The 25,000-nt window shown below is 58.7% G+C and overlaps 2 protein-coding genes and 1 long non-coding RNA gene across 7 annotated transcripts; 2 read left to right on the plus strand and 1 right to left on the minus strand.

Annotated features, from left to right (window-relative positions):
* Nucleotides 1-598: 598 nt before the first annotated feature.
* On the plus strand, nucleotides 599-3,478 carry LOC114485550 (thioredoxin reductase 2, mitochondrial-like; the record flags this gene model as incomplete). Its single annotated transcript, XM_028487186.1, has 5 exons — nucleotides 599-684; nucleotides 1,082-1,175; nucleotides 1,257-1,354; nucleotides 2,197-2,402; nucleotides 3,274-3,478. Coding segments are annotated over 4 exons (402 nt in total), but the record flags the coding sequence as incomplete, so codon positions are not given.
* A 5,897-nt stretch (nucleotides 3,479-9,375) lies between these two features.
* LOC129391959 (uncharacterized) lies at nucleotides 9,376-12,761 on the minus strand. The gene is made up of 2 exons (XR_008616895.1): nucleotides 12,493-12,761; nucleotides 9,376-9,735 (listed from the first exon to the last, which is right to left on the minus strand). It is a non-coding gene; the product is annotated as an uncharacterized lncRNA (long non-coding RNA).
* Nucleotides 12,762-12,973: 212 nt separating this feature from the next.
* On the plus strand, nucleotides 12,974-17,152 carry RTL10 (retrotransposon Gag like 10). Of its 5 annotated transcripts, XM_028487181.2 has the most exons (4): nucleotides 12,974-13,076; nucleotides 13,176-13,232; nucleotides 14,559-14,666; nucleotides 14,808-17,152. In XM_028487181.2, exon 4 carries the CDS (start codon nucleotides 15,033-15,035, stop codon nucleotides 16,170-16,172), a length of 1,140 nt encoding a protein of 379 aa, XP_028342982.1. In that variant the 5' UTR covers nucleotides 12,974-13,076; nucleotides 13,176-13,232; nucleotides 14,559-14,666; nucleotides 14,808-15,032; the 3' UTR covers nucleotides 16,173-17,152. The 5 variants fall into 5 exon arrangements, with proteins under 5 accessions (XP_028342982.1, XP_028342986.1, XP_028342983.1 ...); XM_028487185.2 differs by lacking the exon at nucleotides 14,559-14,666; XM_028487182.2 differs by lacking the exon at nucleotides 12,974-13,076 and having other exon boundaries at nucleotides 13,083-13,232.
* The last annotated feature ends 7,848 nt before the right edge of the window (nucleotides 17,153-25,000 follow it).

Here is a 25,000-nt window from a genome sequence, read left to right on the forward strand (position 1 = left end):
CCCTCCGACCTCTGCTCACCTCCACCCCTGCCCTTCTGCCCCCGCCTGGCCCTGTGCCTCCTCCACGAGTCTGGTCCTTGTGGGCCTCTGACAGCCCAGACCCAGGCATCCACCCCGGAGGGAGGGGTTTGTCATCAGACGGGGGTTTCTCTGGGGTCTGCTTTGGCCACACCGTGTGCCCCAGGTAGCCTGGTGGGCTGTGGGTGCTGTGGCAGCTTGCAGGCGGGCTGGGAGAAACCGGACCCACGTGGCCACCAGAGCGGCCGGGGGCCCTTTGGGAATGAGCGCCCCGGGCTCCAGTGCCTGCCCTGCATCCCTGCGCCCCGGTCCCCTCCATCAACGGCACTTTATTTGCTATTTTTGTTCGATTCATCACAAGTGCCCTGGGACATGTGTCCATGGCATTCCATGATGTTGTTTTATGTTTCACAATGTTGAATGGCCAAATGCCCTTTGTTTGTTTTCTTTTCAATTCTGTCTTCGTTAGAACAATATTCTCTGAAGCTGCATTAATTAATAATGGCTGTGCAGCACATGTGAGGGCTCTGCTCATTTTTTACTCGGCCGCAGCCCCGAACACGCTATCGGCCCTTTTCAGGCGCTGAAAGCCTTTGTCCAGCAACTCCGGTGGGGGCCGCGCCCACCCCGCCTCCTGGCTCGAGCGAGGGCCCGGCAAGCACCGAGGTGCCCGAGGGAGGCCAGACAGGCGGCCGGGCCCCCTTCCACTGCCCGCGGTCGCCCCGTCCATTCTCTGCAGTGTCCACCTGGGCTGTGCTCCTGGGCGGTGCCCGTGCCTGCACTGAGCCTCAGGCTCTGGGGCAAGTCAGAGGGTGGCCAGTCTGGCACCCGTTCTGCTGCTGTAGTTCTTGGGGGTCTTGGGCCTGGTGGGAGAGGGTCTGTCCGCAGGCTGCCGTGCCGGGAGGAGAGGGGCGCCTCTGAGGCCAGCCGAGCCTTGTCCTTGCCCCAGACCACAACCTGTGGGCTGAGCGGGCAGTTCCACCCACCCCCGCCCCACTGTGCTCACAGCCTGTCGAGCTGTAAAATGCCCCCGGGGCTTATTTTGCTGCAGCCGCTGACCCAGGAATCGGTGTCTTGTCACCCAGGTTTATCACGCGTATTATAAACCACTGGAGTTCGTGGTGCCTGAACGGGACGCGTCCCAGTGTTACATAAAGGTGAGCATCCCCGTGGGCCTGGCCGGGATGAGAGAGAGCCCCCACGGCCGCGCATGCCCCTGCTGACCATGTGCCTTTCAGATGGTGTGTCTGCGGGAGCCCCCACAGCTGGTGCTGGGCCTGCACTTCCTTGGCCCCAACGCTGGCGAAGTTACTCAAGGATTTGCTCTGGGGATCAAGTAAGTCCACAGGAATGTCAGCTGTTACGTGACACTCAGGCTGGGGTCCCCCGAAAGTCAGCGGCACCGCTGTTGGAAGTCTGCCGCATCAGGGTCACTCGTGGTCATGTTTTCAGAGAGGGTCTGCCCGATGGGACGGGTCCGGTCGGTCACCTGAGAGGTGGCCATGTCCATCTCTGGCCGGGCCACCGGGGGGAACAGGCTCGTGTCCCCAGCCAGCCCTGAGGGGCACGGTGGGTCTTCTCTGCTCAGAATGAGGGTTGGGGGCTGAGTGCCCAGGCAGTCAGGAGCAGGGCCTCGGCATCAAGTGTGCTGGGAGGGCCTCCCAGGGGGCACGTGTCCTGTGGGGCCGGTCCCAGCTGCAGGCTGTGCATGGCGGGGCCCGTGTTGTGGACGCTCTGGTGGGGGTGGGTTTCTGGGTGTGAAGAGGCCAGGCAGCTGGTGAGGGGCTGTCAGAGGCAGGAGGGCTGTGGTGAAGCAGAGAGAGGGGGCTGAACTCAGAGAGGAGGGCGAGTGGGCCTGTGCCTGGTGGGCTGGGAGCAGCAGGAGGCCAGGCCAGGCAGGTGGGAGGTGGGCCTGAGGTGGGGCTGCCTGGCTACTGCAGGCTCAGGGTGTTTGCTCCAAGGGAGGTGGGGCGGGGCCAGCATAGGTGTTGGCAGGTGTTCCTGGCTGCCAGCTGGAGAAGAGAGGATGGGGGCCAGGGCTGGGGGACGGTGAGGAGACCATGACTTCCCAGCTCTCCCCCGTGTGCTGCCACCTGAGGATGGGGGCGGGGGGGGGGTGACTCGAACACGCCTCCCTGCACTGACTCGTCCCCCGAATCCCCTGTCCCCGGCGTGCAGGTGTGGGGCCTCCTACCAGCAGGTGATGCGGACGGTGGGCATCCACCCAACCTGTGCCGAGGAGGTGGCCAAGCTGCGCATCTCCAAGCGCTCGGGCCTGGACCCCACCGTGACCGGCTGCTGAGGCTAAGCGGCCATCCCTAGACCCAGGGTGCTCAGCGTGACTTCTGACCCCACGGCCAGGCTCAGCGGAGGCTCAGAGCCAGGTACGCATGCAGGGTAGGTCCTATGTTTAAGGGGAGTAGGGTGCCACTGTGAACTGCTCTCCAGGTGCAGGAGAAGCTGCACCTGCCGAGAGGGCCCCCCCCGCACCCAGGGCACTCCAGACCCCAGCCGGGTTGCTGCTGCTCCTCATGTGCAGGCGGTGTCTGGAGGCCGGGGTCACCCCGTAGCGCCTGTCCTGGGGGCGGGGGGTTGGGGACTCGGGGTGTGGAGTGCTCAGTGGGCCTCCCTACCACCTGCCCCGCTCAGAACAGCCCAGCTCCTTTCTCTCTTGCCCAGAAGGTGGAGACGCAGCCTCGTGCTCAGAGCCGCCCACAGTCTGGTTCTGTTAGACTTTGCAAAGCCAGGCTGAGTGGGCTGCCGGAAGCCCGGGGGTGTGATGTTTGTCCTGAGCCTCATCTAGGAGGAAATAAGCAAGTCCCTGCCTGACCCCAGCCAAGGGGATGCCTGTGGTTGGGGCCTTTCCGTCTGTCAGCCTGAGAGGGGCATCCCCTGGCTGTCCGCCCCTCCTGGGTTGGGGTCCCGAGGGCCCCGGGGGACTGTGGACAGAGCAGTGAGCGCCCACGGGATGCCCACAGGTGGGCGTGAGGGGCCAAGCCACGGCAGAGGATCAGTGGGCAGTGGGCCAGGCCCAGAGCCTCGCCTGGGGCACCCAGGGCACTGGCTCCTCCACAGCTCCTGGACAGGGCTGCCTCTGATGAGCTTTATCATTTCAGGGTGTTTCTAACAGTTATGCACAACCTGGCGGGGCAGGGCCACCCCTCGGCTGTTTTCTCCTCTGTCCCCCGAGAGTCCCTGTGTGCGGGCGGGTGTGGGGACGCGGGGCCACCCCATGCTGACCCCCATCCTCGGCAGGCAGGATGCTGGAGGCCGAGCCCGGGCGAGGCACGCCCCTGCCCAGTGCATCTGGACCAACCGCTGAGCGCCCTGCAGGGATGGCCCAGGCCTGCATCTGGCACCCTCGCCCATGCCAGATGATGACGACTTGCGCAGAAACCCCCCGCGGGCTGCCCACGTCTGAGTCCACCGGCGTTTCCAGGGCACAAATAAAGAGGGTGTTTTCTGGAAGCGTGCCCTGCCCATGATGTCCCCGATGCGCCCGGGGTGGCCGCCCGTCCGTCACCATGGGGAATCCCTTCCGAGTAATGCTGTGCAGGGGTCAGCGTGTGGGGGGTCCCCAGCACCCCGCCCCACCCCGCCCCGGAGGACCCCGCCTTTCCTCCTGGAGCAGAGCCTCCTGGGAACGCAGGCTGTGTTCCAGAGCCACCTGCCAGCACCATGGTCGGTGACAGGAGTGGGATGGTGCTGAGGCCCTGTTCCCCGAATGTTCCGCTTTCCCGGGGCCCCATCCAGCTTGTCGGCTGGGCTCAGGCTAATCCCGCACACGGAGGCTGATGGGGAGGGAGGGCCCCGGCACCTGTCAGTCACCGCGGAGAGATGGCGCTGACAGCGACGGGCAGGGCCCAGCATTGTACTGGGGCTTTAGCGGCGGTTAATCTCGTGTCTTGCCTAAGAAAACATCACTTAGTCTGCCGCCCGGGAGCCCTGGGTGGGACCCTGCTTGTCAGCGAACAAAGGAATGTCTTTGCGCCTTAATGGGCCTGCGGGAACTCAGACGCCGCTCGCGTGAAGCATGTGCAGCGGCCTTCAGACGCCCCATTGAGACGCCAAGTGCCGGGAGGGGCCAGGCCTCTTGACAACTGCAGCGCGATCAGCCGTGTCCCGTTTAACGCCCGGCTGGTGGCCCCACGAGGAGGTTCCCTCTGCGCTGGGCGTGGCCTCCCAGCCTTGGAGGCAGGGGGCGGGCTTTGCGGGGTCAGCTGACAGGGATGGGAGGGGCGGCCCTGGGCACTGGGATGGCCGCACAGGGCCAAAGAGGGACCTGAGGCGGCCTCGCGGCTTCTTGTGATGCCGGGTGATGCAGTCGGGCTGGGAGCCCCACGCACCTGCCAGGCGGCCGCCCCACATCAGTGCCTCTGCAGTCCCTTTCCCAGGGCAGCCTCGATCCAGCTGTGCCTGCGACATCCTCTCTCTGGCCAGTTCACGCAGCCTGTGTGGCCACCGAAGGGAAAACAAAGCCCCCACCGTGCTCGGGACAGCCCTGGGGCGCTGCCAATGTGGAGGCCCCTCCCCCACGCGGGGCTCACCCCCTCCCTGTCGCAGGCAGGTGCCTGGCCCCCTTCGTAAGCATCAGGAGCCACAAAGGGCCCGGCCATGTCCCCCATGCCCCCTGCCCTGGGGTCTCCAGTGGGGTGGTGTGTACAGACCCAGGCTTCCCTCGCTGACCCCCAGCCCCCCGCCCTGCACTTGGGGAGGAGCCCACTGTACTCTTGGGTCTCAGGCTGGAGCTGGGCACAGGGCATTCTGTCCTGCTTGTGTGTCCCTCAGGCTTGCCTGGCTCCAGGGTTGCTCACTGCGTGGCCTGAGGCCCCTCCCTGGGCAAAGCCCGGCTCCAGTTCCTCCTCCCACGGAGCGTAGGGAGGGGCCAGAACCCCACAGGCCAGGTGCTCTCCACCTGGGCCCAGGGCCGCCTCCTGCACCTTGGCATGTTTTTATGGTGCAATGAAAATATGACTTTAATTCCTCAGATTGTTCTGTGTAACCTACAATGACCCCGCGATGTCCTGCACTCATCTGTGGCTGCGGGGTGAGCAGTGACGTGGGGGAGCTGCCACTGGGGCCAGCCCACCCCTCCCCTGCCTCTCCCTCCGTTGGGAAGCCCTCTGCCACCACCCCAGTCCTCCCCCAGCCCCCTGAGGTGCTGTCCCCGAGGTCCCGGGCCCCCGGGGAGGCGGATACACAGGGGAGGGTGACCAGTCCTCAAGGGCTGGGCTGAGGGCTGCACACCCTACACAGGCCGTGGGTGCCCCCAGCATCCCACAGCCATGTGGGGAACCCCAGTGTTAATGGGTGGGTAGCAGGGAACACCCACCTCACACATGCCTCAGCCATAGTTTCACGTGGCGGCAGGCCTGGCTGAGTAGGTGACCGCCAGGTCCAGCCAGGGGCCCTCCAGGCAGAGTTGCCCTGTGAGAAACAGCCATTGTCAGGTGGCTGTCACCTGTCCTGTGGCCACAAGCCAGGCAGCAGCTCAGAGACGTGGCTGGTGTCCTGGCCTGAAGCAGGCCCCAATGCTGGGCCCAAGACCCTCACCCACCACTCACTGCCTGACGCTGAGCTTCCAGGAGCTACCGCGGTGCAGGTGGCCCAGGGCCCTGCAAGAGGGATGCCATGAATATGCTGGGCAGTGCGCTTGTCCAGAGGCCCAGGGCCACCAGGCTGCATGACTGAGCCCTGCGGACCCTGTTCAGGCTCTGGGCGCCCGGCCCACCCCAGTCAGGGCACCCCCCACCGTGAGGCCTCAGTGCCCCGCACTCACATCACTCACGGAAGCATCTGGTTCTTACGAGTCCGCCATGAGAGGCTCCCCCGTGCTGGCTGGGTCTGGGCCAGGCCACCAAGAGCCCGAGGCTGCCCCCACTCATCCCTGAGCCCCTCTGGGAGCCCAGGGCTCCTTGCTGCCCTCACCTGAGCCATGGCCTCTTCCTGCCCAGCTTGACCAAGCCTGCCCTGACCTCCACTGCCTACCTCCTTTCTGGTCAGTGCCCACCGGTCCTGCTCGGCCCACCCTTGGGTCCTAGTCTGGGTGCACATGAGGGGATGCTGTGGGCTAGTCACTGCCAGAAACAGGTTGGGAGATGCCCCCCCCTCCGGGGTGAACAAGCCCAGCAGGGTGCCTGGGCCCGAGGTGGCCACATCACAAACTGCCCCACGAGTGTCCCCTGCCCTGTCTCTGCTGTAGTGCCAAGGTCCCACAGCACATCCCTCTGCTGGCCCAGTCATGTCAGGAAGCGTCTTTGGTGGAAGCGATGCCAGATCCCGATGGCCACAGATGGCACCCCCTTGGGCTGGTGCCATAGTGCCGGGAGACGATAGCTGGGTTGTCCGCCCCGAGTAGCCAGGGTCCGGCAGGAGACCCGCTCCTGCTGACACACCGGATCTTTTGGGCAACACTGGGAGGGAGGAGACTGTTTTACAGATGCTGCTTCTTGGTCTGCAGGAGCTTGGCCTCAGGACAGGTGGGCTGTGGCCTTTAGGCCTGGGTCTGACGTCTGTGGGGGGAAGCACAGCCTAGTCTGCCCTGATGCAGACCCCTGCTCTCCCCATTTGCTCTCCCCAGGCCCACTCCTCCCCGTTGGTTGGCCCTCCCTGTGGCGCAGCTCCTGGAGATCTCTCGGGTTTCTGGGCCTGCCCTGAGGGCTCTGGGAACCCTGCACGTCCTGGGCTCCAGCCAAGCACCTGTGCCTTCCCCGGGCCAGCAGAGCATCTTAGAGCTGAGCCCGCCTAATCCCAGCCCAACGTGGCTTATGGTGCTCGGGTGTCCCTAATCCCGAAACCCAAGACCGGCTCCCAGCAGCCATACCAGCACCGTCCAAGTGGGCAGCAGGAGGACCACCTCCCTCTGCGTGCCTGTTGTTTGGAGCTGACCCCCACTGGGGACAGGGCACCCGCAGGGTGAACACCCAATCCTGACGAACGCACGTGAGCTCAGGAACTACCGAGCCCTCACTGCCTGGCTGGTCCTGCTCCAGCCTTGCCCCAGGGCTGCCCAGCGGCGACAGCAGAAGCAAACAGGAGAGGCAGGCCTGGCTCAAGCCCTGAGACTCTGGCCTCTAGGGTTTCATGGGACAGTGATCGAGCCTGCAGTTCCATGAAATTAAGTTTGTTGGGGTTTTTTTCCCTAATAAATTTGGGATCTTTATGGCATAAAACTGATGATCAAGTAACACCAAAAGCTTGGGAATAAAGTGGAGCCATGAGCAACAGGCACTGTGGCCTTGTTACGTAGCAGCTGGGGGTCAGGAGCCTGCAGGGCCCAGCTCCCTGCCTGGCCGCCAGCCACTGACCCAGCCAGGGCTCCAGGCACTGGGCACGGCCCCCCACGGGTTCCCTTTTCATAATTATGTTATCGAGGCATGCAGCCCATGATGGCAAGAATGGCTAATGGCCCCTGATGGTCTTAGTATCTTTGAAGAATTTTCATACCCATAAGTTCCCCCAAAGCAGATGTAAGTGGCTCCTGAGCTACCAGGGTCAAGATGTGGGACAGAACAGAAGGCAATCGAAGCAACATCTGGACGTGTCTTCTTTGGGCCCCCACCTGACAAGTGAGAAGACTGATGCCCAGACCCCCAGGTGCCCCATGCGGCATGAAGGTGCGGCCAGGCCCCCGCCTGTGGGAGAGGGTGGATGGGAGGCGAGCCCTCTGCGGCCTCAAAGGCGCATTGTCCTGCCCCGGTGGCTGGAACTGGGCCGGGTGATTATAATAATAACGTCCTGACGCTCAGCAAGCGGTTGGGTTTCCATAGCTCAGGGAGTATCTGGTTTTCAAAGGGGAGACATTGTACAAGTGGAGTGTTGTTCACATCAGCCGTTCTCTGCAGGTCAGAGGCCCGCCCGGCGCCTGCCTCCTCCCAGAGGTGCCTGCCTGGGCACACCGGGCGAGGAACTGCACTGTGAGGCCCTCCCCACCTGCCCTAAAGGGGTGCGAGGACCAGGTCCTGCCACGGGGAGGCAGAGAGTGGGATCACTTCCCCCATGGCACACGCCTGGCCCTTAAGCCTTTGCCAGGCTGTGCCTCCACCTTCTGCCTAGCCAGCCCCCCTCCTTGGTTATGATTCAGTGCAAGGCTCTCCCTCCAGGAAGCCTTCCTGGAATGGTGTTTCTCTCTTGCCCTAAAGGAGCCTCCCTTCCTCATGTCTCTGTCCCCAGCATGGTGCCTGGTGTGTAGTAGGTGCTTGAGGCACAGCTGTTGATGAACCTGGGCGTGAAGCCTTTACGTTGTGTTTTCCATCCTGACCGATCCGAGGAGCCTGCTTGGCAAGGTCTGAGCTCCACACACTGTGTGTCCGTGGAAAGGGGTGCAGCTCAGAGCCGACCCGACGTTCTGCAGCTTTCCTCCTCCAGCTCTCGTGTGCCAGGGCCACACAGGGGAGCAGGAGGCCAGGTCTGCTCCAAGTGTTCCACTAGGTGCTGTGTGTCTTAACGTACAGGCAGGCATAGCTGGATTGGTGCTTGTGAGACAGATGTACAGGGGGCAGAGGGGCTGGTCTGGGTGGTGTCTGAGCAGCTTGTATAAAGCTAACTTTTTCGCAAATAAAAGTGATCAACTCCACACAAAATAGAAAAGATACTGTCTGAAGTCACTGAAGATCAACCAAAAGCAATCAGAAACTAGAGGGAATCCAGCCACTGGAAAAAGAAATGCACTGAGTGAGATTCATGTGTATATGCTTTTCCCCTGAGGGCCCTCCCTAGGGCAGGGCACCAGTGACCAGAATGGGAACAGGAAGCTGTAGTCCTGTTGGCTTGAGGTGCCAGAGAACAGCTGGGGTCAGCCAGAGCATCTGGAAATGAGGGAGAAAACCCCTGAAAACCTGCATGTAAACTCCCGTCAGATCCTTGGTTGATGACTGAACTGCTCGTGTGGGAGCAAGACTCAAGGAGGAGAGAGCAGAGATTTCAGTGATCATCCACTGCAGGCGGACAGAGAGTTTGGATCTCAAGTCCCACCAAGTCACAGGGGCTGTGCAAATACTGTGGGCCTTCCCCTGAAACCACAGCAAGTCCACACCTTAGGAGAAAAAATTAGGTTCCCAGACTAACGGGTTTGTGTAGGACTAAAGGCAAAACTGCAACAGATCCACCCTCACAAAAATAAAACCATGCCTCCAAAAGTTCAAAGTGGAAGGCCTGCTGAAACAAAGGCCAACACACTTCAGAAGATAACAGACTCCAAAGGCTCTACAAAATGCCATCAGTGTCCAGAACACAACTAAAAATGACTAGACGTGTGAGGAACATGGAAATGTGATTCCTAGCCAGGAGGAAAAAGCAGTTCCTAGAAACCAGGCCCAAGATGATCCAGATGTTGGAATTAAATTTTTTTTTTGGGAATTAAATGTTTTAAAAATAAATTTATTTATTTATTTATTTTTGGCTGCATTGGGTCTTTGTTGCTGTGCACGGGTTTTCTCTAATTGCAGAGCAGGGGCTACTCTTTGTTGCAGTGTGCAGGCTTCTCATTGTGGTGGCTTCTCTTGCTGCGAAGCATGGGCTCTAGGCGCGTGGGCTTCAGTAGTTGTGGCACGCAGGCTCAGTAATTGTGGCTCACAGGCTCTAGAGTGCAGGCTCAGTAGTTGTGGCGCATGGGCTTAGTTGCATCGCAGCATGTGGGATCTTCCCAGACCAGGCCTCGAACCCGTGTCCCCTGCATTGGCAGGCAGATTCTTAACGACTGTGCCACCAGGGAAGTCCCTGGAATTAAATTTTAAAACAGGTTTTATAAATATATGTAAGTCCTCAAGGGAAAAATTGGCCATAATGAATGACCACAGAGAATTTCAGCAGAGAAACGGAAATAGTCAAAGAGAACCAAATAGAAATTCTAAAACTGAAAAGTATAACAATAAATGAAAATGTAACTTGATGGACTTTAATGGATTTTAAGAACAGTTTGGAGATGGCAAAAGGAAGGGTCAATGATCTTGAAGACAAATAAATAAGAATTCTCCAATCAAAAGAATAGAGAGTAACGATAGAGGTAATATGGATCTGAGAGACCACAGCAGAAAGTCTAGGGACTTCCCTGGTGGTCCAGTGGTTAAGACTCCGAGCTCCCAGTGCAGGGGGTCCGGATTCGATCCCTGGTCAGGGAACTAGATCCCACATGCCGCAACTAAGCGCCTGCATGCCGCAACTAAAAGATCCTGCACGCCACAACGAACATCCTGCATGCAGCAACAAAGATCCCACGTGCCACAACTAAGACCTGGCACAGCCAAATAAATAAATAATTAGTTTTTTAAAAAAAGAAATAAAGTTTAATATAATGGTGCTTCGGAGGGAGAAAAGAGAGAGAATGGGGCATAAAAAAATTTTGAAGAAATGATGACCTGAAATTTCATGAATTTTGGATCAACTTATAGATCCAAGAATCCCAACAAATCTCAAGCAGTATAAACATAAAAACAAACAAACAGCCAGGCATATCATAGTCAAACTCTTGAAAATCAAAGACAAAGAGGAAACTGTGAAAACAGTCAGAGGAATAAGGACACATTACATGTGTCTGACTGCACATTGAAAAAATGAAGGTGAGAAGAAATGGAATGAAATCTACATTCAGAAAGAAAGCCAACCCAGAAATATTATTCAAAAATGAGGGAGAAATGAAGACACTTAGGTGACAGCTGGAGTGATTGCTTGTACTACAAGAACTAAGGTAGGAATGACCAGAGCAAATTTGAACAAAGAAATGGCAGGAATGGTTCTGGATTCTGCTGTCACCAGCTGGCTCTAGGGACGGGCCCTGAGGAAGGTCCAGGGGGCAAGCAGCACAGGCAGGCTTAACAGGCTGGCGTCACCTCTTGGGCTGCGTGTCCCTGTTTCCTTGCTGCCCTGGCTCTGGGGAGCCACAGACCTGACACCAACGCTCAACACTTCAGAGCCTGACGACTGCTTCTGGGCCTCCCAGTTCAAACACACATCCAGGTCCAATAAGCACATGAAAAGATGCTCAACATCACTAGTCACTAGGGAAATGCAAATCAAAACCACAAGATACCACATCACGCCCATTAAAATGGCCATTATTAAAAAAAAAAAAAAGAAAACGCAGAAAAGAACACCTGTTAGTGAAGATGTGGAGAAATTGGAACCCCTGTGCATTGCTGGCGGGAATGAAAACTCATGCAACCACTGTAGAAAATTCGGCAGTTCCTCAAAAAGTTAAACATAGCATTACCATATGACCCAGCAATTCCACTCCTAGGTATATACCCAAAACAATTGAAAGCAGGGACTCAAACAGATATTTGTATACCCACATTCACAGCAGCATCAGTCACAACAGCCAAAAGATGGGAGGAACCCAAGTGTCCACCAACAGATGAATGGATAGACAAAATGTTGTATATACGTACAAAGGAACATTATTGTCTTAAAAAGGAACAATAATTCTGATAGGTGCCACACCATGGATTAACCTTTAAAACATTCTTCTAAGTGAAATGGCAAATAATATGTGATTCCAACTATATGAGGTACCTAGAATAGGCAAATTAATATAGGCAAAGTAAAATAGAGGTTACTGGGAGCTTGGGAAAGGGGTGGTGAGGAGGAGTGTTTAATGGGGACAGAGTTTCTGTTTGGGGTAATGAAAAAGTTCTGGAGATGATGGTGGTGAAGGTTGCATAATAATATGAATATACTTAGTGCCACTGAATGTACACTTAAAAATGGTTAAAATAAATTTTATGTATATTTTACCACAATTAAAAATATATATACATAGAAGATGGCCTGAATAACAAAATAAAGTTTTGGACCCAAAAAGGTATTTTCTGATGGTGTGGCCCAGTTGGGTGGGTGTGGTTGGGTGTTTTGCACAAGTCTGCTGCCCACTCTCCGCTGACTGCCCTGAGTTGGCCTTAGCTGCCAAACTGTCGGGAACTCCCCCTCTCCTTTGAAGCAGGAAGTTTAAATTATCAGGTCAATTAGGAAAGACACAACCGAAAAATACAAGTTTCATTCACACTTCCAGGAGGCGTTTCCTGGCTGGGTGCCACCTCTATTATTTTTGGCGAGGCTGCTGAAAGCCCCGCAAACCCTGAGAAGGTACAGTGTAATCTTTGATTCCGTTTCAAGGATCAAAGCAAGTGAGTTTGGCTGTAAATGCAGATAACATTTCAGAGATGGTTTCATGAAAGAAGTCGCTAGACCAGAGCAGAAAGGGAGCTGGTGTTACATCACTTCCAGTGACCTCGGCCGCCTTGGCCCTGGTAACCTGTCCCCACCTCGGGGCCCCGGGGCACGAGGTGCTAGAGGTCTCGCACGTAGGGCACCAGTTCTCCCCCGCACCGGCCCTCCCAGTGCCGGGGCGCTGGCTGGGCAGCCGCTCGGGGTCCAGCCTTGAGGGGTGAATCGAGCCAGCCCGCCCACGGCGAGGGAACCGGGCCCTCAGGGGACGGTCCTCGGGGCCAGCCCCGCCCCGTCGCTCCTGGGCGCACTTACGCGTCCGGCCCCGGCCGGGTCTCCAGCTACGGGTACTCTGCGGGCACTCCGTCCAGGAAGCGCTGCAGCCCCTCTGTGCCAACCCTCCCTGGTGCCCTCGGCCCCCAACATCCCTCCTGACGCTCAGCAGTAACTGAGGGCAGTGGTCGCCGCGTCAGTCCCTGAGTCCCAAGCTAGAGCCAGGTGGGCGCCACGATCCCGCCGCACTGAGCCGTTCCTCAGCGAAGCGCGCCCCCGGCGCCTGCGCACGCGGCCCCGCCCTCACTCCGGACTCGGCCCTTCCTGCGCCTGCGCACGCGGCCCCGCCTGCTCTCGTGGCACTCGGCGCGGCGTCCGGCTGGGCGCCCTCCCATCAACCCTCGCGCCCTGCTGCCCTGCTGGCAGGGCCCGGAAGCGCCTGCGCGACCGAGGCTTCACGACGCAGGGCGCAGGCGCGGCGCGGCTGGGCGGCCAGCGAGGGGCGTTCCGGGGGCCGGGGCGGGGACGTAGGGGTCGGCCGCGCGCACGCAGGGGGCGTGGCCGCACGACTGGGCCGTTCTGGGACTCGCGCTGCTCGTGGCGGGGGTCGCAGGCTGCGCCGGCGGGTTAGTGTGTTGGGGTCCGCGCCCTTCTGTCCCTTCCCGACCCCGGCCCGCGCCGGCCCTGGCCTCGCCTCACGGCGGCCGGTCTCGTCCGTTTTGTAGGTGCGCTCGGACTCGCTGTCGAGGGAACCGGACCGTCGTGGCGCCGCGTGGCCACAGGTAGGTGGGCTTCGTGCGGCGGCGCCTGAACCGGGCGCGGCCTCGGCTCCGCGGGCGCACGCTGTCCTGTCCCGGGGAAGGGCCGGGTCCTTCGGCGCCGGGCAGGCTGGGGACCTCGCTCCCCGAATTAGTGAGAGCCAGGCGGGGCGGGGTCCTGGGCGCGCACGGCAGAGGCTGCCTTCCCTCACAGGGGGCAGGAGCGGGAGTGGTTCGTGGTCACCGTTTTTTCAGAGTTCGGTGAGGAACTGGACTAGACGGCATTTTCCTGCTGTCTTGGGTCTCTGTCGCCTTAGCGTGTTTTTAGTGTCAGCATGGGACGGGCTTTCGGGTGGAAGACCGCCACCCCCCGCCCCACCACCAGCGTTGGGGGTTGGGGAGGCAGGTGCTGGGGGCCCTGGCGGCTCCGAATGCTGCAGGCCGCCCTGGGAGGTCCTGGGCGGAAAGACCAGCAGACCGTGCCCCCTGGAGGAGCTCGCGCAGTTGGGGGTAGGTAAACACGTGGGAAGCCGCCCCGAAGGTGAGTGCAGACTGGCGCCCCTAGGTGGGAGCCGGTGGAGCAGTGGGGGGCGGGGTGTGTGTGTGTGTGGAGGGCTTGTTGGGGAAATCGCGCCAGGAGGGGTGAAGCAGAGAGCGCTCTGTGCAGGCCAGGAGTGGACTTCGTGTTGCAGGGAGACTGGGGAGGTGGTTACCCTCAGGCTGGACTGCGGGAGGGCTCCTTGCATCCGACGGGAACTGCACTTCCTTTTTTGTTTTGCGCCTCTTTGGGCTGCTCAGGGGTGATGGCCACTGCTTTCCAGGCCTTTTGCAGGGACCACCTTGGGGTGGGGAGAGTAGACAGAGCAAGTGGAATTTAACTCAGGGGATCAGATTCTGGGCTGTTGACAGGGAGGGGAATGCAGGGAGGATGTGTTTGGGGTGGGGGTGGCTGCCCTGTGAGTAGTGACATGAGTCTGGGAGACACAGGACGGGTGTGGGGGTGGGGGGAAAGCTGGAAGGCACACAGGTAGTGCTTGCCATGTTTCTGGGCCTGTGATGTAAAAAGATCTTATGACGCACATTGCGCCTGACGGTACAGTGCTTGGGCAGCTGGGAGACAGTTCACAGGACTGTGAAGCGTAGCTGGTAAATGGCGTGGTGACGTGTGGTGGGGTCAGCTGCCTCTGCCACTTACTGGTTGGTGTGTGTGGCCACAGACGAGTGACTTTATTCACCACTGTGCCTCAGGGGTGGCGAGAGGACCAGCCTCGTCAGGGGTCAGTGTTGGGCATGACTAGAACCATCAGTGAAGGTTGTTATTGTCACTCTTCTCCTGAAATTCTTTGACAGCCATACAGGCCGTCCGAGGAAGCTCAGGGGGATCTGATCTGGCCCCCTTTTCTTCTCCTGGGATTGACATCACCGCCATCACATCTTGCCCTTGAAACATCCCAGGTGGTGTGTACCTGCCTTCTGGGACTTCCCAGGCCGGCCTCTGGGCCCCCTTGCATGGAGAGCTCCTGGTGGGGGCCCAGGGTCGGCTGCCCAGTGGTGGTGGTTGGGCCTAGTTCCCACTCTTCCCACCTTGTTTTTGGACAGATCGCCTCGGATGGTGGCCTGCGTCTGACAGTCCCATCAGCTCTTCTCAGCTCTTCTGAGGCCGCAGTGGTCAGCTCCCTGCTCAGCACTTGCCTGGAGCACCCCTCCGCAGCCGTCTGTCCTGTTGTGTCTGCGCGCCGCTTCTGCCCACCCTCTGGGCGCCATCCCTCCCTCCTCTTCCCTTTCTTTCTCTAGTTGACGTGACAGCTCCCGTCTGCTCCCAGCATGCCTCGTGGCCGGCGCCAGGGCCCTCGCAATCCCATCCGGGCGGCAGCCAACTACGCCAATGCACACCCCTGGCAGGTGGACGGGGCCACTCCTGGGGTTGCGTACACCCCCCTAGTGGATCCCTGGATTGAGCGGCCCTGCTGTGGGGACCCTGTGTGTGTGCGCACGACCATGGAGCAGAAGAGCTCGGCGAGTGGTGCTGTGGGCGGTAAGCCCGCAGAGACGTGCCCCCCGGCAATGCGCATGGGCCCGCGGCCCCTCAGGGTGGACTTCCACTGGGTGCCCGGCTCGGACCCAGGCACCTTCGATGGCTCCCCTTGGCTGCTGGACCGCTTTCTGGCCCAGCTGGGCGATTACATGTCCTTCCGCTTTGAGCACTACCGGGACAACCTCAGCCGCGTCTGCGAGATCCTCGGGCGCCTGACGGGCCGAGCCCGGGTGTGGGCAGCCCCCTATCTCGATGGGGACCTGCCCCTACCTGACGACTATGAACTTTTTTGCCAGGATCTTGAGGAAGTTATTCAAAACCCAAACAACGTTGCTGAGTACCACGCTGCAAGGCCCTGTTCTTTGCCTCTGGCCTCGAGCCAGCCACCAGTGGCCCCACAGCTGCCTGTGGTGAGACAGTACTTAGCTAGGTTCTCAGAGGCCTTGGCCCTCAACATGGGCAGTCCCCCTAGGTCTGTCCCCGCTGCTCTGGCCACCCCCACTGTTTCTAGTTCCAATTCCACATCTAGAAATACTCTATCTGAGCAGCTTCTAGCCATGGAAAGCAGCCCTGGGCCTGCGGAGCCTCCTGCCTTGTCCAGCTCTGCAGGCAGCACTGGTCCTGGTCCCGTAGGGCCATCTTCGTCCCAGCCAGGGGAGGCGGCCCCCAAACCTGTCCCTGCAGTTGAAGAATCTGCTGAACCCCCTGCCCAGAAACCAGGTCCCACTCACCCAGGGGGTCCAGGGCCCCAGAAAACAAAGGAGGTTTCTGAGACAGAGGCAGGCCAGGAGGCATCCTTAGGTACCCCACAGGGGGCAGTGGACACCCCAGCGACCCCAGGAGAGCCACCATTCTGTCCCATGCCCCAGCCCACAGCACTAGATTCCGAACACGGCCTGGGCAGGTGTGGCAGTGCCCACTTGTCATGAAGTGGCCTGCGTGGCCAGGGAACCCCACGGCCCCCTGTCAGGACAGTGGGGTATTGCCAGCTAACTCTGGATGGGGTGCACCAGGTAGTGCCCTGTCTACTTGCCCCGTTGTTGGGCAGGAGATGCACTTGTTCGGCATCTACCGTGTCTGAGCACAAACAGCTCCCTTTAGACCTCCTCCCCAGGGCACAGCAGGACAATGGCCTCTACCCTGTGCCCCTCATTTTCCAACTCCCTCAGTGGCCCAGAGGCTGCCTCCCACTGGGCTCTTGGCTGCATCCCAACACCTTGTTGGGGAGTGCCTTCTCACCTGGCCTGTTCCCGCTAGTTGGAAAGAGTTGTGTAGATCAGTCCCCATCAAGTTTGGGAGTAACTACTCCCCCGCAAACCCACCCCCTTCAGTGCTGGCTGGGACAGGACTGGGTCCACTGTGCCACCCCTTTTGGACCTAACTCCTGTGGTGTCTGCTTTAGACTTCTGCCCCAGTCTCTGCTCCCTGTGTCCCCTATCCTCTGGACTGGATGTTAAGGAAGTCTGCATGGAGGAAGCAGCTGTTTTCATTATTCAGTATAAGTGGGAGGGTGTCTTGGCAGAGAAGGGTCCTTCCCTACGTATGGGCTTACCAGCAGCCCTGGCCCACTGGAACAGCTTTAATGCAGGAGGGTGGGGTGGGGGCCTCCTTGCCAGTCTCAGCTCCCTTCCAGGCATTTGCTTGCTGTGTTAGCATCTAGTCTTGTTTTGGCCCGTGCTGCCCTCCCCGCTGCTCTTCAGCAGTCCTGCCTCCACACCCACTCGTGCACTTGGCTGCTTCAGCACTCACGCCCAGCGCTGTAATGACTTGTGTCTCTGGATGGACTGTGAGTCCCTAGGGCAGGGCTCCCATCAGTCAACCTCGTGTCCTTGCTACACAATCGGTGCTATTAAACATGAGTTGGATCCATGGCTGAGTGAGTCCTTGTCCATCAGTGGGAGCAGAGCCTGGGCCCAGCCGCGAGCACCCGGTCAGCATTGCAAGTGTGGTTTATGACGGGGTCTTGGATCATTGCAGGGTCTGGCTGAATGGGTGGGAGTGGGAGGCTTGGGAGGAGTGTGGCCTTGAGTACTAGCTTCCAGGCTGGCGGTGAAGTGAGGAGCAGGCAACAGACCAGGGCTATGAGTCCCCAGGGCCGAGAGTGGAGTAAAGGAGGACCTGTTCTGCACAGGGAGGGTTTTCTAGTAACAGAGCTGACTGGGAGGCTTCTCCAGCCCAGGTCAGCACAGGACGGGCACAGTGCATCTGCTCCGAGGGGCAGATAGGCAAACATTTCAGGCCCTTGTGGGTCCTGTAATTGGGAAAACAAAACACCTTCCTGGAGAGTAGGAAAGAAAAAGAAGTGGAAATATAACTGCAATCAGAAAGTCATTTTAGGAAGGAAAGTAATAAGCAAATGGTAAAAAATTTTAAGTAAAATAGACGTTGGGATTACTTCATTTAGTAATTTGCTTGAAAAGGTTCTGGGTTTAGGTGGTTTTATTTGTGAGTTATTTTACGGCATAGACACTTTGTAAGTAAAATAGCTGCGAGTCTTAGAAGTAGGTGGGGAGCTGATATAGCCCCAAAGTGAAACAAGCAAGCTGGCAAGAAATCAGTGTGCACCCTTGGTTCTGATGCAGTGGAGAAATTTGGATGTTCCAGCCCAGCCTGGTCACACTGCTGCCCCCATGCTATTGCTCAGGCCTGGGCCCTCCTGCAGGCTGTCCTGGTCAGCTGTGGCCTGGCCCACCTGTGGGTCTGGTGTCGTTGGCAACATTGGGGCCCCAGAGGGCAGCTCTGGGGCGGGTGGCCCAGTCAGCAGCCCTCTGCACAGGCTGCCTCTCCCGTCTCCACTTAGTGGACCTGGAGTGAGTTCCCTCAGCCCAAGATTGCCATCTTCCCTTCCGACCCCCTGTCTCACTGGGGGCCTTTTCCCCCTCGGGCCCCAGACGGCTCCTGCAGGCTCGGGTTATGGTCCAGCGTACCTCTCATGAGGGTCAGCTCTGCCACGGCAGGCCCGGGGGCTTTGGGGAGAGACTGGACAGATGACCTGTGGAAAATGGGTTCAGTTGTTGTGCCCTGGCCATGAAGAAAAGGACGGGGGAGCAGGCCTCAGTTGTGAGGGCAAGGTCACCCATTCCTGGGGTCGGCAGAGGGTGGGAGGGCGCTGGCCTTCCAGACAGGCAGCACCTATGGTTCCACAAAGTGACTGCCCCATCTTTAGCTGGCACTGTGCCCTGCCTTTGGGCAGATGTGATGACCCAGCTGCTCTCCTCTGGCGGGGGAGAAGGAACACAGGGCCAGGAGAGGGGGCTCTGCTGTGTGTGGCAGGAGAAGGGCCCTTGGGTCATGGCCACTCCCGGCTCTGCACACGCAGGCAGCCCACTCGGAGGAGGGTGCTCTGGGCCTGGCAGGGTTGCTGGATGTGCTCAGGGCGGGCGGTGCTGGGGTGTGCCTTTCAGACCATTGTGTCTGTCCCTCGCTTCCCTTGGAAATACCCGGAGGTCTCATTTTCTAAAGCTGGGACACGGTGGGCACTGTGGGAGGGTTTGTAAAGCGCCTGTGTCCAAGGAAACTTCTAACACCGGAAGTGTTGAGGATGAGGTACTGTGAGATACAGAACATTTTTTAAAGCTGCAGGAACGAAAGGACATGGAAATTGGTGTGGAAGGATGAGTAGAGAACTTGGAAATAAAGCCGAATAAATACACGGGTTTAGTTCACGCTGGCAGGGCTGTTTCCAATTAATGGGGGTAAAGTGGATCATTCATTGAGAGGACTTGGAGCAGCTGGTCAGTTGTCTGGAAAACAGTGAAACTCACTCTGTGCCAGCCGTGCTCCAGGTGGATTAAAGATTTGATGGTAAAAAGTCACAAAAGCACCATGGGGAGGTACGGGCAGATTTTCTGCTGTGATTCCAGGACTCGAGACGTTCTAGGTGCCGGCAACCGCAGGAGGCCTCTGGGCACGCTGAACCCTGGCCCATGTGCAGGTGGCGGCTGCTCACTCCACGGTCTCGGCTGAACCATGAGCCATCGGAATCACCGGTCCTCAAGGGGGCGGGGTAGGGCTGAGGGCCCAGTGGGGGTCACTGCCTTGTTAACAGCCTGGAGGTCTGGCAGCAAGGAGTGCGGTCACCAGGCTGCTGGCGCTGTGTTGGTCAGGGCGGGCCAACTGTGCTGCAGGAACAGAACCTCCACATCGTGGCCACCCTGTCCATTGTGGTCCCTCGGGCCGTGCCGACAGGGCTCTACTGGCTACATTTCTCCATGACCGCAGAGGCTGGGGAAGGACCGCTAGTGAACCACTAGTGGTGCGTGTCACTCCCCTCCGTTCCCCTGGCCTGAGGGAGCTGTTGTGCCCTCCCGCGAAGTGGGTGGGGCCCTCAGCGCTGAGCCACGGGACACAGCCGTGCAGCCATGAGGGGGGCTACATGGGCCGTGGGAAGAGATGCCTGTGCGCACCTGCTCAGGCTGCGTGGCCTAAGCGACAGGAGGTGCTTCCTCCCGGTCCTGGAGCCTGGGCATCCGAGATCCAGGTGTTGGCAGGGCTGGCTGCTCCCGAGGCCCCTCACCTCGCTGTGTGTCCCCCCATGGTCTCCGTCAGTGTGTCTGTGTCCTCGCCCCCTTATGATGACACCAGTCCTATTGGATCAGGGCCCACCATATGACCGCATTGAACCTTAATCCCCTCTTTGAAGCCTCTGAACACAACCACGTCTGAGATGCTGGGAGTGGAGCTTCAACATGGGAACTTGGGGGAGACAGCTGGGCCATCAGAACGCCCGACGTGGATTTCTTTGTTTCCCATCTTTGCAGTCTTGGGCAGTGCTGTCGTGAGCATCCTTCTGATGTCGCCCCTGTGTACAGAGCTGCTCCAGCCCCGAGCAGGACGTGCCCAGTTGTTCTGTATCTGGGACCCCTACAGAGGATGCGAAGACATTACTCTATATTCCCAAGTTTAAACATTTTTCCTTTCACGTGACTCTGGAATCTCCTGGCCTGCAGGGCGCCCTTGACAGCCCGTTCCTTCTCCCCGGGTGCCCTGTCTCCCTGTTGGCGGGGCCGTAAGAAGGTGAAGAGGGACGCCCCTGGCTGCTTTCCACCTGCGCGTCCGAGCAGTGCCGACCCGGGCCAGCGGTCGGGAGTGAGCCCGCGCCCTTACATCTGCCTGTGCAGGTGGCAGAAGTGCAGCCACAGTGCAGGGACACCTGCTGGCCGCTGGGAGTGCCACATTGGCCCCCGAGAGGCCTCAAGTGATAGCACCTTTCACCATCACCATGCTTAGGGGCCCCTCTCCAAGTGGGACTGGGTTCATGGGAGCTTCCTGGGCACCAGCCCGTGGGCATCGGCCCTGTCCCAGGCCCTGGGGAGGGCCGTCTGGGCACTGTTGTCAGCCCTGGGGAACTGGCCCCTGTGGAACATCCCTCCTGGTGGAAGTGGGCCCCAGAGGCTGGTTCTGGTGCCTGGGAACAGTCCCACTTCTTGTAAAACATGGAGCTTTTCTGTGCGTTCACCAGGAACAACCAGGGCGGCAGCCCATTCCTGGCCAGTCCCACCCCAGCCCGTAAGTGCCAGGCAGGCTGGCTGAGAATGCCCAAGTGGCCTTCCTTCCTGCCATCTCCAGCTCCTGGACCAGTGGCTCCTCACCCTGTCATTTCCTCCTGGCCCGGCAATGTTGGCCTGTCCCCCCATCCCAAGGAGTCCAATTGGCGCCTCCAAGCCCTCAGCGGTAGGAAGCCCTTCGTACCTTGTGTTGGTCAGGTCGCAGAGGTGCTTAGGGGAGAACAGGCTTTGCTCATCTCTGCCCAGGCACCCATCACATCACGTGGAACTTGACCCCAGCGGAGGAGCCTGGTCCTCCGTGGCCATCTTCCCCAAACACGGGGCGAGTTGGAAGGGACACTCACAGCCCCCAAGGGGCTTCACACGAATTGCTGGCAGCTGCCCAAGGGCCCGGGATGCTGCCCCAGGGAGGTGAGGTCAGCGCTGCTGCTGCCTGAGCAGTGGATCCTGCCAGAGGGAGCAGCGTCCCTCCCAGGCTTTGCAGGAGCAGGTGACTTGCTCCTCTTGGATGGAACAAGAGGCTCAGGCCCAGAACGGGTGGGTGGCTGTCCTCCCCGGGCCTCAGGAGCACAGCACGCAGCTCCACTTTGGAAACTCATGTCCACAGCCATCGCCGAGTTTGCTTGTGGACCCTCCGGCTCACGGGGAGGTGCCCTGCCCACGGGGGGCGGGGTGGGTAGGCTGTAGTCGGGACTCGGGGAGCTCCTGCCGGCTGGGCTCAGGAGTCTTCCCCGTGCACATGCAGAACAGCCAGCACGGGCCTGCCAGCCTCAGGCCGTGCGCGACCGGGCACAACTGAGGCCACCACCTGGGCTCCTGGGCGACACTGTGCCAGAGGCAGGCAAGCCTGGGGAAGGGCTATGGGGGTGTTCCTGGTCTCCCCCACCCCCCCACACACTGTCACATCAGGCCCAGGGAGGCAGGCATGGCTGGGTTGGGGGATGGCAGTGTAGGGATGGTGCCCAGTTCCCACCTCCCCAATGGGCTCTGAGGCCCGTTAAGCACAGGGCGCTTGTGGCACTGTCCTCCTCCCCACCCCCTACCCGGGCCAGGGAGCTACCTCCCCGGAACCCCTCCCCAGGATCCGCATCTTTGAAGCCATGGATACTGACAGAGGATTCAGTGAATCCAAGGTCGCCAGCCGGGCGTTGACAGATGCCCGGCCACGATACTATTTCTGATTTAATAACCGAATGGGAGGCTGGCCCTTGGTAATAATTAGGGCTAATTACTGAGGAGGTGTTGACAGAAAGGCTGAGAGGAAACAAACTACCTTTATCCCTGGGCTTAGAGTCAGATTACACTGTGCTATCTGCCTCTCAGAAAGGAGACGCTTCAATCACTCACCAGAGGCTTCAAAGGGGAAGGGGCCCTGGCCGTGCACGGGCTCAGGAGGGCTATGAAACACGCCTTTGACTCCGAATGGCCACGCAGAGCCCACTCCAGAGTTGGTTTCTTTGTGAAGTTTGAGTTCCCTGGGCAAACCTGTCGCTGCACCCGGGCCTCGGCGGGGCTCTGCAGGCACGGGCGGGAGCGGGTGGCCAGGGCTGGTGCTGGGGCCAGGTCCTCCCTGGGCTGGGCCCACGCTTGGCAGTCCGCAGGAGGGCAGGGCGGCTGGTGCGTTTTCCTTGGCCCAGGGAGTGAGCTGCAGGGAACAGGGTAGGGCTGTCACCCAGCAGGCTGTCCCGTCTCACCTGGACCCCTGAAATGCAGCTTCTCCACAGCATTGTGGGCCAGTCCGGCCTCCTCGGAGGGGGCTGTGTCCTCGGCCTTACTTATTGGGGGACCACTCCTGGGGGCCTGGGTGTCACTCACTGGGCCGCCCTCACCCAGTGAGCCAGCGCCGTGGACGGGACGCTGACCCACAGGGACCTCGGTGACGAGATGCTGACTACGTAGAGGGTTGTCCTGTGTTGTGGGCTTGTTGCTGACGCGCTGTGTGCTGACTCCCCTGGACCTCCCTGCATTTCAGAGATGGGGGAGGGGCGGTGGTCAGACCTCCATGTCCTGCTGTGAAGCAGGAGGCTTCCCAGTGATCTGGCCTGGACCGCCCCGGGGCCGCCGCGTCTGTAACGTGACTTCCAGGGGCCAGTTCTGGGATTTGGGCCTTGCTGTGGTCTGAGCTGATCAGGAAGGTGCAGGGCGATGGGGCCTGCTCAGGATAGCCTGTCCAGGTGTGGCCTGGGAGGTGCAGAGGGACTGGGTCTCAGTTCCTCCTGGCCTGGAGGACCGGCCAGCTCAGAGTTTTCCTGCTAGAATGGCCGTGCCGCATGAGAGGGAAGGGACTGCTGGGTCAGCATCTCCCTTCCCTGGTGCTGCTCTGCTTTAGGAGTAACGATGAGCATGAAGATGATAAAAGTTACCAGTAAATTGCTTAGCTGAGTACTGACTACCTTGTGTTGGGGGCGCTATTGATGGATTTAAGTCTATTTATATTAGGGCAAAAATAGGTTGGGAAATCACTTTAAATAGGAGAAGCACTTAAAAATTGGCATTAAATCTGTTTAAAGTCACCTTAACTGGAATGAGAAATTGGATCTAAAGCCAGAGAAATCTAGGCAGGAAACTGGGTTTTCATAATACCTTCATATACCTTCATATAATACCTTCATATAATACCTTAGTGGTAAATCAAATACCATTAACTGTAGATCAAGAAAAAATAGCCCCCAAATATTGTTTAATATATGTTATTTGAAAAATAGCCTCCTGGAAAAGGGCCAGGAGGGCGGCGGACCAGTGGTTGCCCTGTGCCTGGAAGGTGCTGGTGCCCTCCCCTTGCGACCGTTGTGCGTGGGGACGGCACGGTCGTCCCGTGATGAACAGCCTCGAGCACTGTGATCCACCCAAGTCTGGAGCTTATTCCGATTTCCTTAGTTTTCCTTTTGTGTCCTTTTCCAGGACCTCAGCTAGGACCATGTGACACTTGGTCACATCCCCTTGGGCCCTTCTGGGCTGTGATGCCCGAGACAGTTTCGAGGCGAGTACTCTCCGCTGGGATTTGCCGTGTGTGTTTCTCGAGATCAGCCTGGGGTCTGGGTTTCTAGGAGCAAGACCTCCAAGATAAAGGGCCATCGCACCGTGTCAGACCCGGGGAACGTGCTGTCAGCATGACCTTGACCGTCTGGACGGTGGCGGTTGTCGGGTCTCCCCTGTGAGGAGGGCTGCCTCCACACACACCTTCGCAGGCAGGGGTCCAGCTCCACCGCCTTGCAGGTCGCTTGGAATTCTGCTCAGATTTGTCTGCTCTCCCCGTTGGTCTATTTCTTCAGTCATTTCCTGCATGACTGTGGACTCACGGTATCGATCAGGACTGATTGTAAAGACACGTACTTACAGGGAGTCCCAACACATGTACAGAAACTGCTCCACGGTCAGAGCCTTCCTCTTGCTGCCCCTTGGTCATGAGCCCACCCCTGACCCCTGACCCTGGCCCCTGGCACCTCCAGTCACGCTGTCTACCTGGCCCTGCCGTTTCCAGAATGCCGTGTGAATAGGGCCAAGCAGTATGTAGCCTGTTACTTGCTCTGATTTTCTGGGGAGGTGTCCATGGTGTTGCGTTCATCAATACTTTTTTCCTATTTTATTGCTCAAGGGTGTGTTGTCATTTCGCATTCGGGCAATATTCTGAATAGAACAGACCAGTCAGGTACAGGTGTTTGTTTGCACGTATGTTTTCATTTCTCTAGATTAAATATCCAGCGGCAGAGTGCTGGCAACTTGACGATCGGCTGTTTTGTGCTCCAGGGACCTGCTGGGCTGTCATCCAGGGCATGTGTGCAGTTTATATCCTCACCAGCGGCTCAGCGGCCGTTGGCTTCCTTGGGGGTTTGTCTTCTTCATTTGAACCGTGTTGTTTTCATTTGCATTTCCCTAGAGGCTAAGGATGCTGAGCATCTTCTTGTGCTTATTTGCCATCTGTACACCTTATAGGTGAAGTGTTGTCTATTCAGATCTTTTGTTTAGTTGCTGTTGAGTTTTTTTAAATATTACTGATGTACTAAAACGTGCACATATTTAAAGTGGATAATTTGATAAGTTCCAACACCTGTGTAAGCATCACCATACCCAAGACATGAATGTGCCTGCTGTCCTTAGGGAATCCCTAGGGTTTCCTCCCAACCTTCGACCTTTGTAAGGCCTCTCCCCACTCCCTGCAGCGCCCCTCCCCAGGTGCCACTCATCTACTTCCTGTCGCTACTGGGTAGTTTGCACTTTTTAGAATTTTATGTAAATAGAATAGGGTATTT

This window comes from Physeter macrocephalus, unplaced genomic scaffold (genome assembly GCF_002837175.3).
Source record: "Physeter macrocephalus isolate SW-GA unplaced genomic scaffold, ASM283717v5 random_1782, whole genome shotgun sequence".
Classification (NCBI taxonomy): Eukaryota; Metazoa; Chordata; class Mammalia; order Artiodactyla; family Physeteridae; genus Physeter; species Physeter macrocephalus.

Excerpts from the sequence above, each read along its gene's own strand:
- RTL10 (XM_028487181.2), top strand. The coding sequence starts at position 15,033 with ATGCCTCGTGGCCGGCGCCAGGGCCCTCGCAATCCCATCCGGGCGGCA.